At 38.5% G+C, this 20,844-nt stretch overlaps 1 protein-coding gene across 1 annotated transcript; it reads left to right on the forward strand.

Annotated features, from left to right (window-relative positions):
* Positions 1–5,667: 5,667 nt before the first annotated feature.
* Positions 5,668–15,102, forward strand: LOC104612779 (uncharacterized). The gene is made up of 9 exons (XM_010280354.2): positions 5,668–6,339; positions 6,740–6,785; positions 6,873–6,951; positions 7,070–7,115; positions 7,229–7,327; positions 11,794–11,862; positions 11,950–12,274; positions 12,683–12,828; positions 12,916–15,102. The coding sequence occupies exons 1-9, from the start codon at positions 5,842–5,844 to the stop codon at positions 14,341–14,343; spliced, it is 2,736 nt and encodes a 911-aa protein (XP_010278656.1). The 5' UTR covers positions 5,668–5,841; the 3' UTR covers positions 14,344–15,102.
* The last annotated feature ends 5,742 nt before the right edge of the window (positions 15,103–20,844 follow it).

The raw sequence follows: 20,844 nt of genomic DNA on the forward strand, positions 1-20,844 counted from the left end.
CTTTTTTTTTTTTTTTGAAAAATGAATATGCCTAATTGATGCTTGATAGCATGCAGCATCCTCTCAGGTGCGGAGACTGTAGCCCCCGTAAACCGACACAAATAGCGTATGACCGTGGAACCCAATGGATTCTTCCAATTTCTTACCTCAAAATTACAAAACTGCTACAGAATCAAAGGACAATTTCAGCTTCAGCTGTCCTGCCAAGGACTAGGGGTAAGCCATCAATCACTACGTACCTTCCTTCTTCAGTCTTCAGAGGGTCGTCGTGCAAGCGAGAAGATGTAATTCACATAATTGTTGTGTAGTTATACGTAGGGAGATCGGCTTCAGTCAGTGCAGGCCCGCAGGAAATCTGAGCTGTCCATTAACACCTATGTTCTTATCTTTTATCAGATATTATTGGCTGATTCCAATATAAATTTATTATGGACAGACCAAATCCATTCCAATTAATGGTCCATCCCGTCCGTCCAAATTCAGAATGTTGTATTGGCCCGTCCAAATTAATTTTGATTTGAATGAGTCCAACCCAAAACCGATCTATTGAGTGACACCCCTAGTTGATAGTTATATGGGGTTGAGTGAGTGGGCTGAGGAATTGTTAATTTGTTTGGGTCCTTTGTGAGAGTGCATTCTCTAACATACAACTAAACCACTTGTCCGTTGGCTTGGGCTTATACATGTTTGCCACCATTTGTCAACCCAAATTAAAAGCCGAGGGAAAGACAGGTTGAAGGGTTCAAGTTCAACCGGGCGGGCAGTTCACTGACCTAATCAAAACAATTGGATATCCCACACTCCACAGGACTGGGTTAACTGGTTCAAGCATCCTGGTCAAGGATGGCTTGTCCAAACCCATGTACGTAGCGACAAGCGACCCCAATTATAGCAATGACTATCACGGAGTCCTCATTCCTCAATTCACAAAGAATCAAATCATATCTAGTTTTTAGGAAAAAATCCCGATCAGTACTTTGTAATTTGGTTTGAGTGACAATTTAGTCCCTGAATTTTAAAATGCAACAATCTAGTATTCAAATTTTTAAAATGTGATAATCTAGTATCTGCCGTTAATTAGTCATTAAGTGATATTTGAAAAGTCAAAAATGCCCTTTGAATGATATCTAATTTTCTTTATCAACCATCTAAATATTGATAAAAAACTGAACAGTCCCAAATCCTAACATTTTCTATTCAAAAAAGTTGGTGACTGTTTAAAATAATCTAGAATTTGGGACTGTTCATTTTATTGTCAATGTTTGGATGGTTGGTAAAGAGAATTAGATGGCATTCAAAGGGTATTTTTGACTTTTCAAATGTCATTTAACGGGTACTAGGTTGTCACATTTTAAAAATTCGGGTACTAGGTTGTCACATTTTAAAATTTTAAGTATTGAATTGTCGCATTTTAAAGCTTAGAGACCAAATTATCACTCGAACCAAAGTACAAGGTACTGATCAAGAATTTTCCCTAGCTTTTATTTGGGTATATGAAATTATACATTGTTTTTTGGTCAATGTCTTAGCGATCAATGGACAATATCATGATTAATTGTTTTGTTTCGAAAAACAAAATCACATATCAACGAACACGGAACATCCTCCTTAGTTATTTAAGCCCAAACAAACACCCACTAAATTAACTTACCATCCATCTTCCATATACAAATTAACATAAGCCACAACCACAAGAGGTTTATCCCATTGGGTCATCTAGGGAAGATGACCTTTATTTCAGCGCGTGGAACCACGGATATGTGCATTGTGGAACTCTTCTTCGGTGGCAGAATCCTACAACAATCCCTCCTTGGTGACTGCACAGGAAAAAAGAAATCTGGTTAATAACCAAAATGCAGAAAAATACACCTCTCATCTCCTATAGACTACACAGTCTATAGATGTGGCTGCAGGTGGTTAATAGAATAATAAGTACTTAAAAGAACTTAATTAATTAATTATTACCTTTCGCCAACGAAGGTTGTCTGGTCTCTTGAAGACGACAATGGACTCGATTGCAGTTGGGGAAGCCATTTTCCATCGGCAATAAAGGTTGTCTCTCTCTGTAGCGGGATACGATTGCTTCTTGATAATAAGGTTGGCATAACGCAGGGCACGGGGTTGGAATTTGGAGATAAAGAGAAAAGGGGGAGGGTGACATTTTTTTTGAAATGTGATTTAAATAGTTGTTTTTAAAACTAATTACCTGGGATAACCTGTATTCACCCAAACAAAAAGTTGAATGTCCGATATGCTTTTTTTCCATATCATAGATTTTCCCCTCAATAAAATGCCACCGTACCGGTATTTTGCATTTATAATATAAATTCAAGGGGTTCGCGTCCGCTCCCCACTGGTTTGTCCCCCAAAAAACATCCCACGGACTCACAGCGCACCGCGTGTCCTCCCACACGCGAATTAGATTCTCTCGTGCGGTGCTAACCCACTTCGCCCAAAAGGTCATCCCCTCTCAGACTCTCACTCCTCTCTCTCTCGAATTTCATCCTCACCTGAACCTTCGACCTTCTGTTTTCAGAACTGAAACCCGCCGGAGCTTGCTCCCTTCGAGTTCCGTCGGTCCACGCCAACGATCGTTCCGGCATATTTATTTAGTGGAAGTAAGTTCCGTTCTCATATCTGTTTATTCTCAGTTCTCATATTTGTGTTTTTATATGCAGTCATATTTGACACTTATTCATTGACTTGCAGGCTCATTTGATCTGATTAACCTCATCTTTGACACTTTGCCTATAAGCCCGTGGGATGTTTTTGGGGGGCAAACTTGTGGGGGGCGGATGCGAATCTAATTTAAAGGAAAATTACCATTTGGCCTAGGGTTAAAATTGATAAACGCAAAGTACAATTCATTGCATAGAATGTGAGTTTTTAATCTTTTCAATATTTATAAATTTGTAAGGAAATTCAGAAATCTACATTAAACATGTCCTACATTTCCGTAAATCCAATGCATCACTTGGACTGATTTTGTGTATTCGCATGTCCTTTGGGGTCGCAGGAAACTCAAGCTATACAAAAAAAAAAAAAAAAAACAAACTTCCAATCAAATCAGGTGCCCGTAGGCCCCGTACGTATAGAGATTTACATCTCTATCACATATTAAACAAAGGTAGTTCATGACTGATTCTGGTACTAGAGCACTCTAGGGTCATTATCTATCGCAATTAATAAGGTACTGTAACACATATGAAAATAATACGTTACCAGCAAATAAAAATTTCTGAAGAAAATAAATCATAAAATTCTTTAAAGTGACAATTCATTTTGATTTTTGACTTAACTTGGTGAAAAGTGCGATAGAATGGCCAGTAAACCTTCCAATAAAATATATAAAGAAATCAAGGGGCCCACTGGCACTGGCAGTCGTCGTAATTCATAACATAAAAAAGGTTTAATTCAGTGCAAAAAAGTCCAAAGAATTAGATACGTGTCTTGTCATCAGAAGTCATTACAAGGGAAAAGAAAAGATATTTTTGTGCGTTCTAGAAGACTGCGTTTGGCATTTCTTATTGTTTCTTCAAAATTTGTTGACTTGTTTTATTATTCACTGATCCAGCAGATTGAATCATTGATTTATTCCATTTGGACAATGATTTTGACTTTATTATTTTTGACTTTTTATATTGCAATGATCCATTTATTCAGATCGGACAGTCAAGAAGTGGTGGCCAAAAGTGATTTCAGTTCCTGATGGGTTTCTAAAACTTAGGCTTAAAGCTGGTAAGTGAGTATCTGAATAGGTTTTATTGTCTAACACAACACAGCTAGTAGCAACAAAGTGTTCATTAAAGCCTTGTATTCGTCATTTCTTCTTAAAACTCTATCTACTATTTCATTCATTTTCTTTTTCCCAACTATTGTCTAACCATGGGAGCTCTATACAATTAGATTAAAGCAGGAAAAGATAAATACTTGCTTTAAGATAATATAAGCTTTAAAACTTCAGGCTGTCCGTCTAATATGCATCCTGCTTTGATCCCCTGTAATGTGTAACAACATATATAATAAGGGGAAGGGGAGACTTGTAGATATAATAAATGACAGGTACGACACTGTTTGGTATAAAAAAAGTTTGAGGAATACTAAAACTAGCAAAGGATTTAGCTTCTCTGGAAAAGAGTATTGCATAACAACAGAAGCAATGCGGATATAGAAATTAGAAGAAACTAACACAAGACAAGATTTTGTAAAGCATCATCCCGTTCTAACTGGCCTGATGATTTACTTGTTTTTGAGTATATATGAACAAAACCATTTCATACTGGAGCCTGGAGGGGTGCCCTAATTGGACAACAATGTATAGTGGCTCCCCCATGCAAGTAAGTAGTACCCACTCACCTAGTGGCTAGTGATGGGGCCATCAGAATTTATATCTCACCTCTGTATGATCGATCCACTACATGGCTTCAGGAGACTTTTGACGACAGTACAACTCTCAAGTCTCAAACTCCGAGCTTATCCTTAATTAATAAGTTGGTGGCACTGGAGGAGCTACTTGTGTTGTAGCAGTGAATACTATTGCATTGTATTTACATGGGAAGCTTATATTGTATTATTATACATAGGATCCTGACTGTAGAGACTGAATATAAAAAGATTAAAGAATTTAAAGGCCCCCCCATCCAACAGTTGTTATTAGTTTTTGAAGCAGTGTCACACACCAGACCAGACACTGGGCACTGGACTCGTTTTCCCAACGCCATCCCACCCATAAAGTCGGCTTTGAAGGACACGACAGAAGCTGACTACGACTTTTTCTACTTGCATTTAATGGCCTTCATTCAGATTGAATTGAACATTGAAGGAGAAGGACCACGACACGTATCCCTAGAAAGTAGAAAAGTAGAAAGTAGATAGTGGAATCATCATATTCATGGTTATTTTATTATTATTCGTTCAAATATTCGAGATCGGCTTCCATCAGGGCAAACTTGTGCCCACACCGATCTAACACTTTTATTGGAAATATTTCTCCATAAAATAAAATACAGATATTTTCAACACAAGACAATAAAAATGGTTAGAATGAACTTTGCCCTAATTGAAGCCGAACTCTTTCAGATACACATACATATGTCAGGCGCGTGCGCGCACATGCTATACTTGGTGTCGGAGCGAGTTGGCAATTAATCTGCTTCCTTCCTTCACTCTTCGCCTCTAACTTCTCCATCACAATTCACAACACAACTCACTCTGCTCATAACGCTTCGAATTGAATTCGAAATCGGCAAGTCCCTTACGCTTACGAGAGTTCGGATCTGCTAGTGCTTACTACAAAACGCTGATCGCAATGTATGGCCGCATATCAGGAATATCACTCCATCAATGATAAATTCGAGATGTTCCCGTTCCCGTTCCCGATATGCAGTTGTGAGATCCGGACTCCGTTTACGAGCATTTTACTACCAGCGTTGAGTCTTCTTTACATTCTTAAAAGCAAGTAGCTTTTTAATTGCAAAATTTCCCCGTTCCGTTCCGTTCCGTGAGAATTTAGAAAAAAGTATGGGTGAAAACACAAAAACGTGGAAAATGACGTAAGCACAGGTAGCAGCCTAGTGGACAGTCACGCAAGCACTCCTGGGCAACGGGCAGCTTCAAACGCCGTCATTCCCGACTAATTTACGCCGTCGCCGGTTCTCACGGAGAAACAATCATTCGCTTCTTTCGAACGGTCCGAACCTAAGCCTCGGTACTGGAATCATAGGCTCGGGCACGGGCTTGGGAGCAAAAGTGACTCGAAAAAAGCCAAGCGAAAGAAGAGAAAAAAAAATGGCGTAAAGAGGAGAGAGAGAGAGAGGGAATCGGAGGCTCGGGTGGGAAAAGATGGGTAAGATCGCCAGGAAGAAGAAAGGCCGACCGTCAAAGGCGGATCTCGCCCGATGCGACGGTCTTCGCCGGAATCCGCTGTCTGAACAGCCTTCGGAAACTGACCTACGCCGCAGCCTACGCCGCCGGAATCTGACGTACCATGGCGACTTCGACGACGAGGATGAGGAAGATGACGACGAGGACGAGAGGAGAGAGAAGAAACTGAAGTTGGTATTGAAGCTCCCTCATAAAGCTGGTTTTGGTGGTGTTGACTCGTCTGAGAGTCTAAGTCGAGCAGATGCGAAAAACGTGGCCCACGCGTCTGCTCCGGAATCTCGTGCGGAGGCTGCTGCAGCTGCTCTGTCTGCTTCCTCCTCGGAATACGGAGACGGTAATAAGCCCTTTAAGAAGAGGAGAATCGACGGCGATAATGGCCCTTACGACGGCGGTGACGGCGATGACGACGAGGATGACGACGATGCTCGGTCTATTGGATCTAGTGACCAAAAGAAGGTATTTATCATTCTGCTATCTGCTCCAGTTCATTACTGCTACGACTAACAGCAGTAGTGGAAGGAAGTGGGTTCTGTGTGGTCTCTTCTTCGCAGAGTCCAGCTCAGCTCATCTCCTAATCACTGATATTTTTCTAATTGGTCCAGGCTTCTATTTTACTCCTCTGTCGGGTTTTCTTCTCTCGATTTTAACTGTCGGGGTCAACTGTCAAAACGCTCCCCACAGAATCTGCTCTACCTTTCTCTCTCTCTCTCTCTCTCTCTCTCTCTCTCTCCTGTCTCCCCTTTCTCTGTCACACATTACACACGCATTTTCTTACTTAAGATATATTTGTTATTATATCTGGTTTATGTTTGCTTCCAGTTAGTTATTTGGAATTAATTTTCCCCTTTTTTTCCAGGGAAGAGGGAGAAATGCGGTTTCGAAAGGGACCGGCTCTGTTCCAGGTCCTTCTAATTAATGGGTTTTACTTGATTTTTCTTTTACTATTAAGTTTGATTGATTTTTGAGTTTCTTTTATTTCATCCGATCAGGCACACCGTCTACTTCCCCGTTGGACACTCCATTGCCGGATAAGAAATTGTTGGAGTTGATTCTCGATAAACTTCAGAAGTAAGGGAAAATATACATATACCAAATACTCTTTTTCTCTTCGCCATGTGTTTTTTTTTTTTTTTTTTAAATTTTTTTAACTCTAAGCTTAGAGCTTCTCTCGTGTTGGATGTGGCAGGAAAGACACCTATGGTGTTTATGCAGAGCCTGTTGATCCAGAAGAGGTACTTTGAGAATTTGTTTGTCTTTTTTTTTTGTAAACGAATTCCCCATTTACATTTTATAACAGTTCAACCAGACATTTAACTGAATTTTGTGATTGTGCTTGCTCTTGTAGCTTCCTGACTATCACGATGTGATTGAGCATCCAATGGATTTTGGCACCATAAGGAAGAAGCTGGCTAGCGGGGCATATTCTAACTTTGAACAATTTGAAGTATGTTCCCTAGTTTGATGTTTGTGATGTTCATTTAAATTTTCGTGTTATTGAAGAGAAAAGAGAAATGACTCGTGTTTATACTATGATGTATAGATTGTTATATAGGGCTTTGTAATGGCTACCAGTATCTGTAATGTAGCCTTTGCTCTGTTGTTTCATGCATTCTGTCATCCAAAGAATGCACGTCTTTAACTTAAATCACAGCTATAATGCTAAAGGTCTGTTGCTGTTTTTTCTTTTAGTGTTTCCTTCTCCATCATACTCCTGCCACTGAATAAGGTTATTTGTCTTGTTTCCTTTACAAGTTTCACAGAATAAGTTAACATATACTACAGTTTCTTTCCTGTTTTGCATTTTCCTTCTTGTATAGGCTTATGTTCCAACATTCTTCATTTTCTGCTGTTAAATCTATTATAATGCTTTACCTCCCTCAATCTAATATAATGGTTATATTTTTATGAAAAGGAAATCTATTAGCTATTCTCTGAAGTGCACACACTGTATTTCTTATGGTTGGCTTACCATTCTCAGATTCTGGCACACAATTTTTATCAGTGTGACATGACAATGATTGAATACCAAGCTGTAAACCAAGGATGGTTAGCTGGATCTTATCATGAGTACATGATCAAGATAATTTTATTGAAGAAGTGATAAAACACCCCTTCTATTAGAATAATCTACTAACATGTAAGAAAACAACTGTGAAACAAATGGAACAGCATGTATAAGACCAGCAAATAGCTGACCAACATCATATGATATACATTTCACTTCTTAGCTTGACTTCATTACTCCATGCCCCAGATCCTGCCCACCTCATCTCTAGCTAGTCTGCTAGAGTATTGGCCTATCAGGTATCCCACCTGAATGAGCAATTCAGAAGAGAATCTAAGGCCTCTGCTTCTCTTCACGGAAGGCAAAGAGCCTATGGACCTCCTCCAGCTAACCATACCCACTCTATTACCATCTGACAGGCTGGTGGTCCCCTTCTATCATTAGGGTGCTCTATCCTGATGCATGAGCTAAGCTTGAAGCCCTGTAAGAGTGCTATAAACTATCAAGGAGGCTGATAAAAAAAAAGAGATGCACTATCAAGGAGTTATCTTTACCAGTTGGCAGTGAGAAACTCAATAAAATGTTGCTTGTATGATCTTAAATACTTCCCTGTTGGGCTTTTGCATTGGATTCTTATCATGACTATTCTGTAGTCTCTTGTAAATTTTGATGTTTAGACTTTCATTAAGCTCCTAATTTGCATATATCTTCAAATACTCTTTCTCACCCAATCAATTGAAAATTAATGCAAAGAGAATGCATGGTTATAAGGAAAGGTTTTAGTAATTTATTAAGGCCTTATATAACCAGTAAACCACTGCAAAGTATATTACTACGGATGACTATGGTCTAAAAAGTGCTATAAGAAGAATCTTGTAAAACTACTGACAGAATACGAAGATGTTCAGTGTCTAAAAAGCACTATAAGAAGAATTTTGTAAATCTACTGACAGAATATGAAGATGCTCAGTGTCTTCTCTAATTTACAATTTCCACCTTTAGAGGTTCCTCATCCATTGTAGCTTCCATTCAGTAAACCCAGTGTAGGTGCACCTAGGCTAACAGGCAAGGATCATTATGTGGGGGTGCATCTTTCCTAACCCAAGTGTACCTCATCTATCCTAGCTTGTTGCTATGTTTTGATGAATCCTAACTGAATTTGATGTTGAATGGGTAACCTAATATATTGTAAACTAGTAAATGTGATGTTTAACCAATTGAACTAATATGCCTTTTGCAATCTTTTATTTCTTTTAGAATTTAGATTTCCATATACTTGTATGTCAAGTTTATTCTTCAACCTCTATTTTACTCAATTTATTTACTGGTTAAGTTGATAACAACAAAGGAGCTAATTTAGTGCATGAAAAAAGTGACAAAAAGAAAAAAAAAAAAGGTTCAGTAGGCTCAATTGCTAACTTTTGTTAGGGCTCTAATTAGGTTGGATTCGAATTGGATCTGGTTACATTTGCATCCAATCCAATCTACAAGATGTCAAGTCCCAATCTGATCCGAAATCCGATATGTTGAATTGGGTTGGATTTGGATTTAATCCTAGTCAGACTTATTGTGCCTAAATATAAAATATAAAAAATTTTTATAAATATAAAATATTCAATGTATTAGTTATAAACTTTACATAATTGTATATAATGCCCATATATAGACATAATTATATTGCATATAATATAGAATAACAATATTTAGTTGGAATCAGATTTTAATCGGATTGAATGGGGTTAAATCACATCTGATCTGATTATTAATCAGATGCACCTTCCAACATCCAACTCTGGCATTATCAGATCAGATGTTGAATTGGGTATCAGACTTTTGGAGTCCATTGACAGCCCTGCTTTTGATGTGATGTTCTAGTCTGTGCCTTTTCCTGAGAATAGGAAAGCAGAGATCGCAATGGAGATTGAGGCCTTTTAATCTCTCTTCACCTTTGGGGGGTGGGGAATTCTGGAGAAAATGATCTAGAAGAAACTTATCAGTTATTACTTATTACCTGTACATTTTAGATGCTATATACTTGATTCTTCACTTTATTTTGTCAACAAAACTGAGGACTGGTAAAGGCAAGTAGGGCTGTAAACAGATTGGATCCAAATAAATCTGCATCCAAATCGATTATCAAAACCTTGGATTCGTGTCTGATCTAGTCCGACCTTTCAGATTTCGGATTGGATTTGGATTTAATCCACATCCACCTTAGGCCCTGTTTGTTTGGTGGTAAGTTACTTACCTGGGAAAATATTACCCGGGTAAGTACATTTACCATGTTCTTTTGCCAGATGGGTAAGTGAGCGAATTTCCTAAAGGATCCTTTTTTTCTGTTTAGATAGGAACATTTTAGTCCTACACAGTTTGGCCAATTTCCCCCCTCTATGGGTAAGTAACTTACCCACCTCCCAAGTGGGTAAAGTTTCCTAGATAAGTTGCCAAAAATTTATCTAGGGGAAAGTTTTGTTTCCATGGGATCCACACTTCACTAGTAAAAGAACACGGGAAAGTTGGTCAACTTTCCCATTGACTAACTTCCCACCCAAACTTACCCCCAAATGAACAAGGCCTTATTGAGTTTAAAATGACAAAAAAAGAAAGTTAAAAAACTAATTATTTTTAACCTATACATTATAAAAAATGTATATAAATATGAAATATTAAATTTATCATTTACAAACTTTATACAATTACACACACACAGTATAATAATAATAATAATTTTTATTGGACTTGGATTTTAATCAGATTGAATGGGGTTAAATTCACATCTGATCCAACTATTAATCGGGTGCAACTTCTAACATCCCAATCCAAGATAATTGGATTCAAAGTTGAATCTCAGACTCTTGAAGTTTGTTGACAGCCCTAAGGCAAGTATCACACTCCAGATTACCTCTGAAATACACTGACCCATATTACCTGTTTTTCTATACTTGTCAATGGTTTAAACTTACTAACCCAACCAAAGATTCCTTAAAAGTTTGGTGGCTAGCCAATTGGCTCAAATTTGAACCTTTTCTTTCTGTTACAAGTGAGATCAAGAAGGCTGATTCCTTCTCAAGTGGATCTACCTTCTTTCTGGGTCTTTATTCACTTTTTTGAATTTGTCCTTAAATTTAGTTGTACTCTATATCTTGCTAGACTATTTGATTTGGGCCTACCTAATAGATTTATTATCTTGATATTTGTTAGGCAGGCATATGTAGTAGAAGCTTGTTCACTATCTAAGTATCTAGTTACCACAATATTTTCGAGAATTTATGCTTTATGCATGCTTGGGGATTCTTCAGTTGGTACCCTGAGGATTCAATATCTTCCAATCTAAACTGAATTTTCTCTCACACAAATCTTAATAATCCTCAGATATCAAACCCTCTTTTTGTTGGCATGTAGTATATATTTCTTGTCCATATTATCGATAAAAAATGGTAAAAGATATTTCTTATCCCCATGCCTAATAGTTCTTATGGACTGTGTAAATAGAAGATATACCCTGTGTTGACAATGGATTGTAATCTATTGTCAACTGTTATAATGGCAGGAGGGGGTAATGTCATTCTTTCTTCTCAATGAAAGTTCCATAGATTGCATAGAATAAAAGAGTGAATAAATTAATGTAGCCCCCCCATTATGAAACAAGATATGATGTCCTTGGCATTAGTAGGCAACTTGGCAAACTATATTATACTGTGCTACGTTGTTTGAATAAAATGTTATGATGCTGTAAACATAGCAGTGAAAGGTAATATTCTCTTTACTGATAAAAAATCTAATCTCTGCATTTTGTCGCTACTTCCTTCTAGGTTTAAGAAATAATATTCAAGGAGAAAAAGATGCTGGTTTATCTTGTGATTTATTGTGTAGAGGTTTCTAAAATTCAATTGTCTCACATGCAGAGCGATGTTTTCCTAGTTTGTACAAATGCAATGCAGTACAATGCCCCAGAAACCATATACTTTAAACAGGTAAGGATTTTTATTTTTGTTATTTCTTTTTAGTTGGGTTAATCTTGTTTGGTGCATTCATGCCAATACCTTGTTCTTTCAAAAAAGGCACGATCCATACAAGAATTGGCTAGAAAGAAATTCCAGAAGTTAGTGATCGATATTGAATGCAACAATACAGAGCTCAAGTCAGAGCAGAAAATCAAATCAAACTCTACAGTGAAGAAGCCAATAAAGAAGTCCTTGTGCAGGAATGCTCAGGAACCTGTTGGTTCCGATTTCTCCTCTGGTGCCACTCTTGCCACCACAGGCGATGCCTATACCTGGTCAAATGTGATGCAAGCTGATAGACCTAACAATGTTGATGGGGCAGGAGATGGCAATTCCTCTCTGACTGATAATAAACCAGAGAAGGCAGAGGAGCAAGTTTCAGGTACAGTAAAGTGCATACTATCCAGCATTTTATAATTCTGAAATCTCATTTGAACATCTAAATGGAATGACTGAGATACTTCAGGATGGAAGTAAGATTCTAGATATTAAGATTGTATTCTCTGTGTTGGAACCTTCCCGCTTATGACCAAACACAAAGAAGCTGTTATGACTTGGACGAGTAATGAATAAAAAAACATCAGGTTTGGGTTAAAGTAGCTAATTCTGCTAATGCACAGTGGACATGGACAATTCTTATCATCTATTGCAGTATTGCACAATCTTACCTTATGGGGATATGAATGATGCTAAGATGGCTCTCCTGTTATTTCTGAATTATACCTGAGTGTATCTATATCACAGATTTTATGGTCCCTTTGTTAACTGCACCATTTTTCTCTTGTTTCAGGGAAGGGGTTCCCATCTAAATTTGGGAGGAAGCCCTTTGTGCTTGATGAGAACCGTCGTGCAACTTACAACACTTCTATTCAACCTGTGGACATGACTGATTCAATCTTTGCAACTTTTGATGGTGAAAACAAGCAGCTGGTTGCTGTATGTATCTAATCACTGTTTTTCCTCAGTTCCTCTTGCATAATTGGCTTCTCAACTCATCAACCTTATTTATTTATTTTGAATCAGGTTGGATTTCATGCTGACCATTCCTATGCAAGAAGCCTGGCACGTTTTGCTGCGACTCTTGGAACTGTTGCTTGGAAAGTTGCCTCTCAGAAAATTGAGAAGGCTTTGCCTGTGGGATCTAAATTTGGCCGTGGGTGGGTTGGAGAATATGAACCACTTCCAACACCTGTTCTAATGTTTGAAAAAAATAATATGAAACAGCTGGCTTGCAGTACAAATCTGAACTGTAAACCTGAATTGAGAAAAGATATCAGGGTTACCGAGGGGTTAAAGGTTGCACAAGATGAGGCTAAATTGGGTTTCAAATCTTCAAACTCATCTGGCATAGCAGCTTCTAGTAAGATCGCAGATTCTGCAATAGTGCATAGTAGGCCTAATTTAAATGGGAAGTTTTTTGGTGGTGTCGGAACTAAATCCATCATCAATTCTGTGTCTCAGCAGCAGAATCCATTAACTGCAAATTTTGTCAAATCTGATAATAATGTTCTGCCCCAAGTTGAGTTGAATTGCTCAACCTCAGTCAATGGGAGCCCCATTGAGGTTGCTTCAAGAACGCAGTTTGAGTATGGTTCAGAAATGACGAGTTCAAGGTTGTTGGAGATGCTGTCAAGGAACAGGAATCTTATACAATCTGTAGCCTTTAAGAAGACAGAATCTGACGGGGCTGCTGCTGGAAGTTTGCCCAATGGGAAGGTTGTAACTAGCAGCTCTGACATTAATAAAGTAATCAGTTCATCCTCTAATTATGTTTCTAGCCAAATGGCCAGAGCAGCAACTTACTTTCCTCGTGGAAATCAAGAACAGGGTCTTAGTGACCCAGTTCAGTTGATGAGGATGTTATCTGAGAAGACACAAAGCCAGCAGAAATCTTCAATATGCCCTGTGGTTGATGGTCCACCAGCGATGTCATCTGTTTCATCCTCAAGAAGAGATGATTCAAGCACTGCTGCAACTAGTGCTGCCCGGTCATGGATGTCCGTTGGGTCTGCAGACTTTAAACCAACGGACAGTTTAGGCTCACCCAAAATGCAGATTGCTGCTGCTTCTCTGTACAACCCCGCACGGGAGCTCCCTCAACCCGTTTCACGATTTTGTGAAGAACCTCCTGTTTCTGGTGGGCTGCAAATGCAGTCTGAGAAGAGTAGGTTTCCCTCGCAGTCATTCCTTCCACAATCCATCCGTATGGCCAATGAAGAACAGTATCAAAATAATAGACAAATTCTTCCTCAACTAGTAACAACTGACTTAGCAAGGTTTCAGGCACAGTCTCCTTGGCGAGGTCTTGTTCCACATGGCCAACCAAAGCAGAAACAGGAAATGCTTCCTCCGGATTTGAACATTAGTTTTCAGTCATCAGGGTCTCCAGTGAGGCAGTCCTCAGGCATCATGGTTGATTCCCAACAACCTGACCTGGCTTTACAACTCTGAATATGAATGGGTATCCGAGAAGAACACAAATGAGAACTGAGATAGGTGCAGTGGCGGGACTTGATTCCTATTGTATTGTATTGTTAGCAGGCACTGATGGATTCTGCTTTCCCAGGAAGGAATTCTCTTCCTTCATCAGAGTTTTGCCACATGAGAGAATGGCGCAGATTGAATTTATCTAAATGGATTCCAGTTACCACAAATCCACAATTAAATTAGTGTCAAGGATGGAATACATTTCATTTTCCATCTTCAATTGGATCCTATAGGCATTTTTTTTTGTTCAGGCCCAGAGTTTCCCATGAAAAGAAGGATCTGAAGAGTTAAAAAGAGTTTTGAGTAGGCAATGTGCTTTGATCAGGACATCCAAGACCCAAGGATATTTTTAGCAGATTCATCTGGGCTAAGTTGATTTCTAATTCTTCCCTTTTTGACTGAGGATTTTGGCTTGCAGCGGGACATACATGTATAATCTCACACATATATGAACAGGCAACTTACAAACCTTTGGCCAAGTTCACAGGGTAGCCTAGTGGAAAAGAATATGTTATTATTAGTCAGTCTTATAAGTTCATCAGCGGGTATTATACAGGAGAGGCCCACTGGGGATGTTTTGTACATTGATTACAAAGAGGAGGATTAACTGTTTAGACTTTGCTTCATTCCTTTTTATATGCATCTACTACTATTGGTATGTACAACAATGTGACTCAAATTTCTAAAATGGAAGGGTTCTCTACTCATCGCATCTTTGCTGTTCAATTGTGTACTGGTATGTTTCATTTGCCATTAGCAGAGACGTGAATTCACGTTATGGGTGTTTTATATATGGATGTATGCATGCATGATAGCATTAATTTAACCGTTTAAGGCAACATCTCAAATGATTTGGGCCATGGCAATCGGCTGAAGACAAGGCCTGTTGATTTTCATGTGCAGACGTTATGATGTAAAATTTTGGCATAAAAAATTTTCATCCATGTGTATACTGATTGCAGCATTGAACAACTCATGCGCCATGTTCAGAGTGCAATTCTAAGATGAAATGTATGGATAAAGTGGTGGAATGATTAGGATGCCAAATGCATTATTAACACAATCTGAGGTTCAAGTGACTGAATAAGGTATGAAAAAAAAAAAAAAACATTTTCATAGTTTATGTAAAATGTGAATTACCAGGATTCACCTGGGAAATGTAGAAATTAATTGGTGGAAGAATTAAGGCATCGATGTGCTTGGGAAACCAATATAACTCTTCTTGATGCTTAAAAATATTAATTTTAACGTCCGGTTCATTTTTCTTTTGTTTTAGATATTTTGATTGATACGAAATATTATCTGTATCGGCAAATACTGTTTTTTTAGTTTTTGGTAAACCTCTTATGAAGACTTGTATAGCTGTATCCCTGTAAAGCTTCACTCTATCTCAGACAGTAGGGAGTCGATGCGGTTGAGTTAGAAGGCAGCGACAACAAACACGGATATACAGAAGGATAAACTGGGGCAGCAGTTACTTTCTCTCTGGTCAAGTCAGGCCATCTTCTCTCTCTCTCTCTCTCTCTCTCCCTCCTGCGTTATAAATCTGTAACAACCTTAAAGTGAAGGCAATTGATCTGAGATAGAAAGTCTGAGTACTTTTGTATATGTCCTCCACTTCTAGTATTAGTAAGTTATAGTAACCAAAATATGGAAGGAGAATGCCAAGGAAACTTGAGTAGCGCCATTCATAATCATATGTAGCCCTTCTTTCCAATGCATCTGCTACAGCCTACAATGGCAATACAGAAGGAGAGGGCCACCTCCGTCGATAAAACTATCTGATCGATGCTGATTGTTTGGTACTTGAGTTTCAGAAGCACTTCCCAGTTCCCAAGAGAGGAATTGATGTATTTTATTCACGAGAGCGGCTTTATTGGTTGAATCCTTTGCTGAAAAAACTGAAGGATCAGGGAATCTTTCCATGTCGCAGAAATGTGGGCTTCTGTCACGTTTAGAAATATGCTTATGCTTTTTATGTTTACTTACCAAACAAGTATCAATAAATATAAGTGCTTTCATCATTCATAAATTTGTTGGGAAACTTTGCTAATTCCAAAGAAACTAGCAAGTCAAAGTAGGCAACATCCATCTTTTTTTAACTTTGGCTTATAATAAGCTCTCTATATATTGAAACATGAAAAGAACCGAGAAACAGTAATTTCCACATCCCCATGTCGCAGAAGTTGTCAGTTTTGTTGCAACGGCATTAAGCAACTTTAGCTGTTACACTATCCATGTCTTTCACATGAAACAACGGAGAAACAGTAATTCCCATATAGATCTTCTCCGCAGAGATGTTCAGTGGGACCGGACCAATCAATGATTATTCTATCCAAGAGCTTCATCCATCTTTTCTTCAACTCTTCCTTTCCAATATTCCATCAGTTTAATTCTTTCTCATGTTTAGACAAAATTGTCATTTGCTTTCATAATTTTAAGAGAATGAAAAGACAGGCACAAATTTGTCCATCACCATCAACCCACCATCAATCAAATGGGTCGGGTCAAACAAATCTACACAACACGTGCAACCCAGTTTGACTGCATGCAGCACGTACTTCTAATCTGAGCCAGACAAACCTTTGTGGACATCCCCATTCCGGCCCGGCCCGGCCCGATAAAGGCGGCAATGGGCATCGGTGTGGAAATTAAGGGTCCGTTGGGTTTGTGGGAAGGGGTCCGGAATCGTCCATTTCGATTCCATCTGTTTGATTGGGTGGAGTTAAAATCTTATATTTTCCCCTTTGGGATGGAATGAGAATCCATTCTAATCGATTCTGATTCTCACTACAAACCGAAACCTAAATAATGAACAAGAAAGAAGAAAGATATATAAAAGGAAGTGTGAATAAGTGAACTAATTTGGTTCAATTTGAGGTGACATACAAATAAAAGAAATGAAATAAGAAAAATAACAATAAAGGGCCAATTCAATTGTAACTGATGAATATAGATTATAGACCTGCTATAGTTTATAAGCGAGAAAGCGTTGTTCCAATAGGGAAGAAGTAGGGCAGAGGAATTGGAGCCGTCGTCCCTGTGGACTTGTCTTTGGATGATTTTGTTTTGGTGGCATTACAACCGTCCCCTTCGCAGGTAACTCGGCCGGAATCGAGAAAGCAATCAAAGAAGTCTGAGAAGAAAGCCATGAATAATATTAGCTGTGTGCATTTAATGCAGAGACACAGACAGACAGAGTGCTTCTCATCTTTGTTGGGTTCCGGTTAATAGGGAAAGGAAAGAGGGATGAAACAGCAGGAAAGTAGGGATTCCTTAATTACGAAGTATTATTTGGTGTTAGAATTAGAACCGTTTCAATATAATCTCAGTTTCCCTCTCATTTCTTAAGTGGGCTGCTTTTGTAAGATAAAATAGACAGTAGTGATGGTGATTTGTAGTAATTTGAGAGAGAATACACCATACATATATTTGTTAGTCGCCCTGAGACCAAGATCAAGAATTTGATGCGTGTCCAAGACGTCAGGCTTGGCAAGACGAGAGGACTAACAAGAAATTGAGGACGTGTCCGTTTTAGGAGAAAGAATCTATGCAATCACAATTGACCATTATTCCCTATAATAGAAGCAACAAATACAGTGGTTTTACTGGAATCTCTGCTATTGTGTTTCGACCTTAATTGGCTTTAGGAGGTATTTGTCAAAACAAAAATGGCCGTCACATAAGCAAAATCATTTTTTGTGAAGGTCCGGTTTTTGGCACAACAATGCCACAACAGTTTTGTTATGTTTGCTTGCTGTGACGCGGATGAGAAATATAGAATATTCGGGTTAGATTCTTTGAAACCCGTGTTTGTTTGATGTGATGGTGCCAGAAATGATGGGATATCACTTCTCAAAAAGAAGAACTCGCGACTCATCAACACCCTGTGACGGCCACCACAACACCAAACTTAACATGCCGCTGAATACCAATGCTTCCCTGACCATTGGAAACAACATTGGACTGAACTCCCGGCGGCCACCGTGACTCACCCACCATTTCAATTGAAGGCCAGGTTTCCGACCCCCAAATGCTTTTCGTCGAACACCATTTTGATGCCGAAACCAATGGTCATGAATGCCATTAACCAGGTTTCCGACCCCCAAACTGAACATCCTTGCATCAGCTCCATCTCAAAAGCAAAGAAAACTAATGAAGAAATAGGCAGAAACCCAGAGGAGATCAAAACCTGTAACAGAGAGAGAGAGAGGGCGGGGAGGTTAGAGATGACAAATATTTTTTTCTCAAATTGGAGATAAGGCGGGGACGGGTTTTGTATATAATTCCCCAAAGTCGTCCCGAACCCGAAGGTAAAATTAGTAAAATATCTCTAGGTTTAATATTGATATTTAAAATATTTCTAAGTTTTCCCTAAATTCTTAAAATCCTATAATTCCATCTTTTAAGTATCCCCAAAGTATTATAATTCAATTCTTAAAATACCCCCAAATTCCTATATTATGTATAAATTGTCCACAAAATAAATAATTTTAAGTAATTACTTTAGAATGGGAAAAATTCGGAGATTAACTATCCCCGACAGGGAGTGGATGCCCCGCCACCGGGGGGACAGGGTAGGGACGAGGAGGGGGTGCCCCGCCCCATTCAATTCCTAGGGGAGATCAATAACTTGATCAAGGTATGAATCTCAGTTTTAGCATCTTTAAGCTTTTGTTATGTTATAGCCTCAAATGTCCCAAAAGGAAAGCTGAGGTTGTTGACCATCCTCCCCATCTGCTGCCTCTTTCTTCTTCTCCCACTAAGCCTCCACTCCGTCCATCTTGGTGGCACCACGACTTTCTTCATGGCTTGGTTGGCTAATTTCAAGCTTCTCTTCTTCTCTTTTGGTCGGGGCCCTCTGTCGTCTGATCCATTTGTCTCTCTCTTTCATTTCATCTCCTTAGCTAGGGGTGTCCACGGTTCGGTTAACCGAACCATGACACTTTTTTGTAAACCGAATCGGTGGTACCGGTTTTTCCAATTCTCCAAACTGAAATCGAACCGATACCACCGGTTAATCGGTCTGCCGGTTTCGGTTTTTGACTGGTTCAGTTCTTCGGTTTTTGGTTTTTTATATTTATAACATATATTATACAAATATATATATTATATTATATTATATTATAAGTAATAAATGATATATAATATATTATAAATATTTGAAAAATATATAATATATAATATATTTATAAATAAATAAATAACTATAAGTATAATATAAAGTATATATTCATATATGTAATGAATATATATTTATGTATAATACATAGAAAATATGACATATATTAAAAAAATATATATATAAAATATACATAAAAATATATATACCGGTCGGTTTGGTTAACCATTGGTTTTTTTGTAGATTAACCAAAAACCGAACCGGTCCTTCGGTTTTTCAAAAATCCCAAACTGAAACCGAACCGATCGGTTTGGTTAACCGCATTTTGCGATTCGGTTTTTCGGTTTTTCTCAGACACCCCTATCCTTAGCTTGTTTTCCTATCAAAATAAAATAAAAAAAAAAACAAAATCCATCACCCTAGTTAACCAAAAACTACACCAAATTGCTTCTAAACTGCCTCCACATTTACTTCCTCCTGGAAACCATTATTGTCGTCATCGCATACTTGGTTCGTGCCCTACTTGGTCTGAGCTGGAACCACAGTTTGACGAACACTCAAAAATTAATTTTCTCGTATATTTAGTATCAACAACCAAACAAAAGATTCAAAGTTGGAAAAATAAATTTTCCTTTTTCATCCAATCCCTTCTCATCACATTCTTTCTCATCCCATTCTTTCTGAGCAGCCAAACAGACCATAATTGACACCTTAGCTGAATGGTCATTTGGCACCCCTCCAACTCCAAATACTAGAAGTCCCATGATAGTCTCAATTTGGTACTTGAAGAGTGGCTTAATTAACACATTTCAGAAGTACAAGGAGAAAGCATGCTTAATTAGCATATGCTACAACTAATAACTTGAACTTGGTCCTTAATTACGCCCTATTAGGGGTGTGCATGAACCGGTTTGGATTGGACCCCATGCAAATCAAAATTAATTTGGACGGATTGGATGGGCTAATAATACATATTGAATTGAACCGGTCTAGGTTCAATGGTCCAAATTATTTATTGGATTGAATTCAACCTGTTCCACCTGTAATGGAATTATAGTGGCTTGGGGCATGGCTCAAAACTATTTTGGACTGGTCCAAAATAGTCCAAGAGTACTATTCATCGGATTGAATTGGACCTGGTCCATCTGTACTGTAATGGATTTATATTGGACCGGATTGGGTTGGAGCAAATCAGGTCCAATTGACACCCCTGCGCCCTATTATGTCTAATGTAGAGCTTTTTTATGCATAGCATGATAGCATGGTTTGGGTCTGGGTGTTTTAACGGAAATATCGTATCTGACCCAATCCATTGAGTTCGGCTTCAGTCCAGCACCCTCGGT

The sequence above is a fragment of the Nelumbo nucifera genome, chromosome 1 (genome assembly GCF_055504915.1).
Source record: "Nelumbo nucifera cultivar China Antique chromosome 1, China Antique-T2T, whole genome shotgun sequence".
In the NCBI taxonomy this organism is placed as follows: domain Eukaryota; kingdom Viridiplantae; phylum Streptophyta; class Magnoliopsida; order Proteales; family Nelumbonaceae; genus Nelumbo; species Nelumbo nucifera.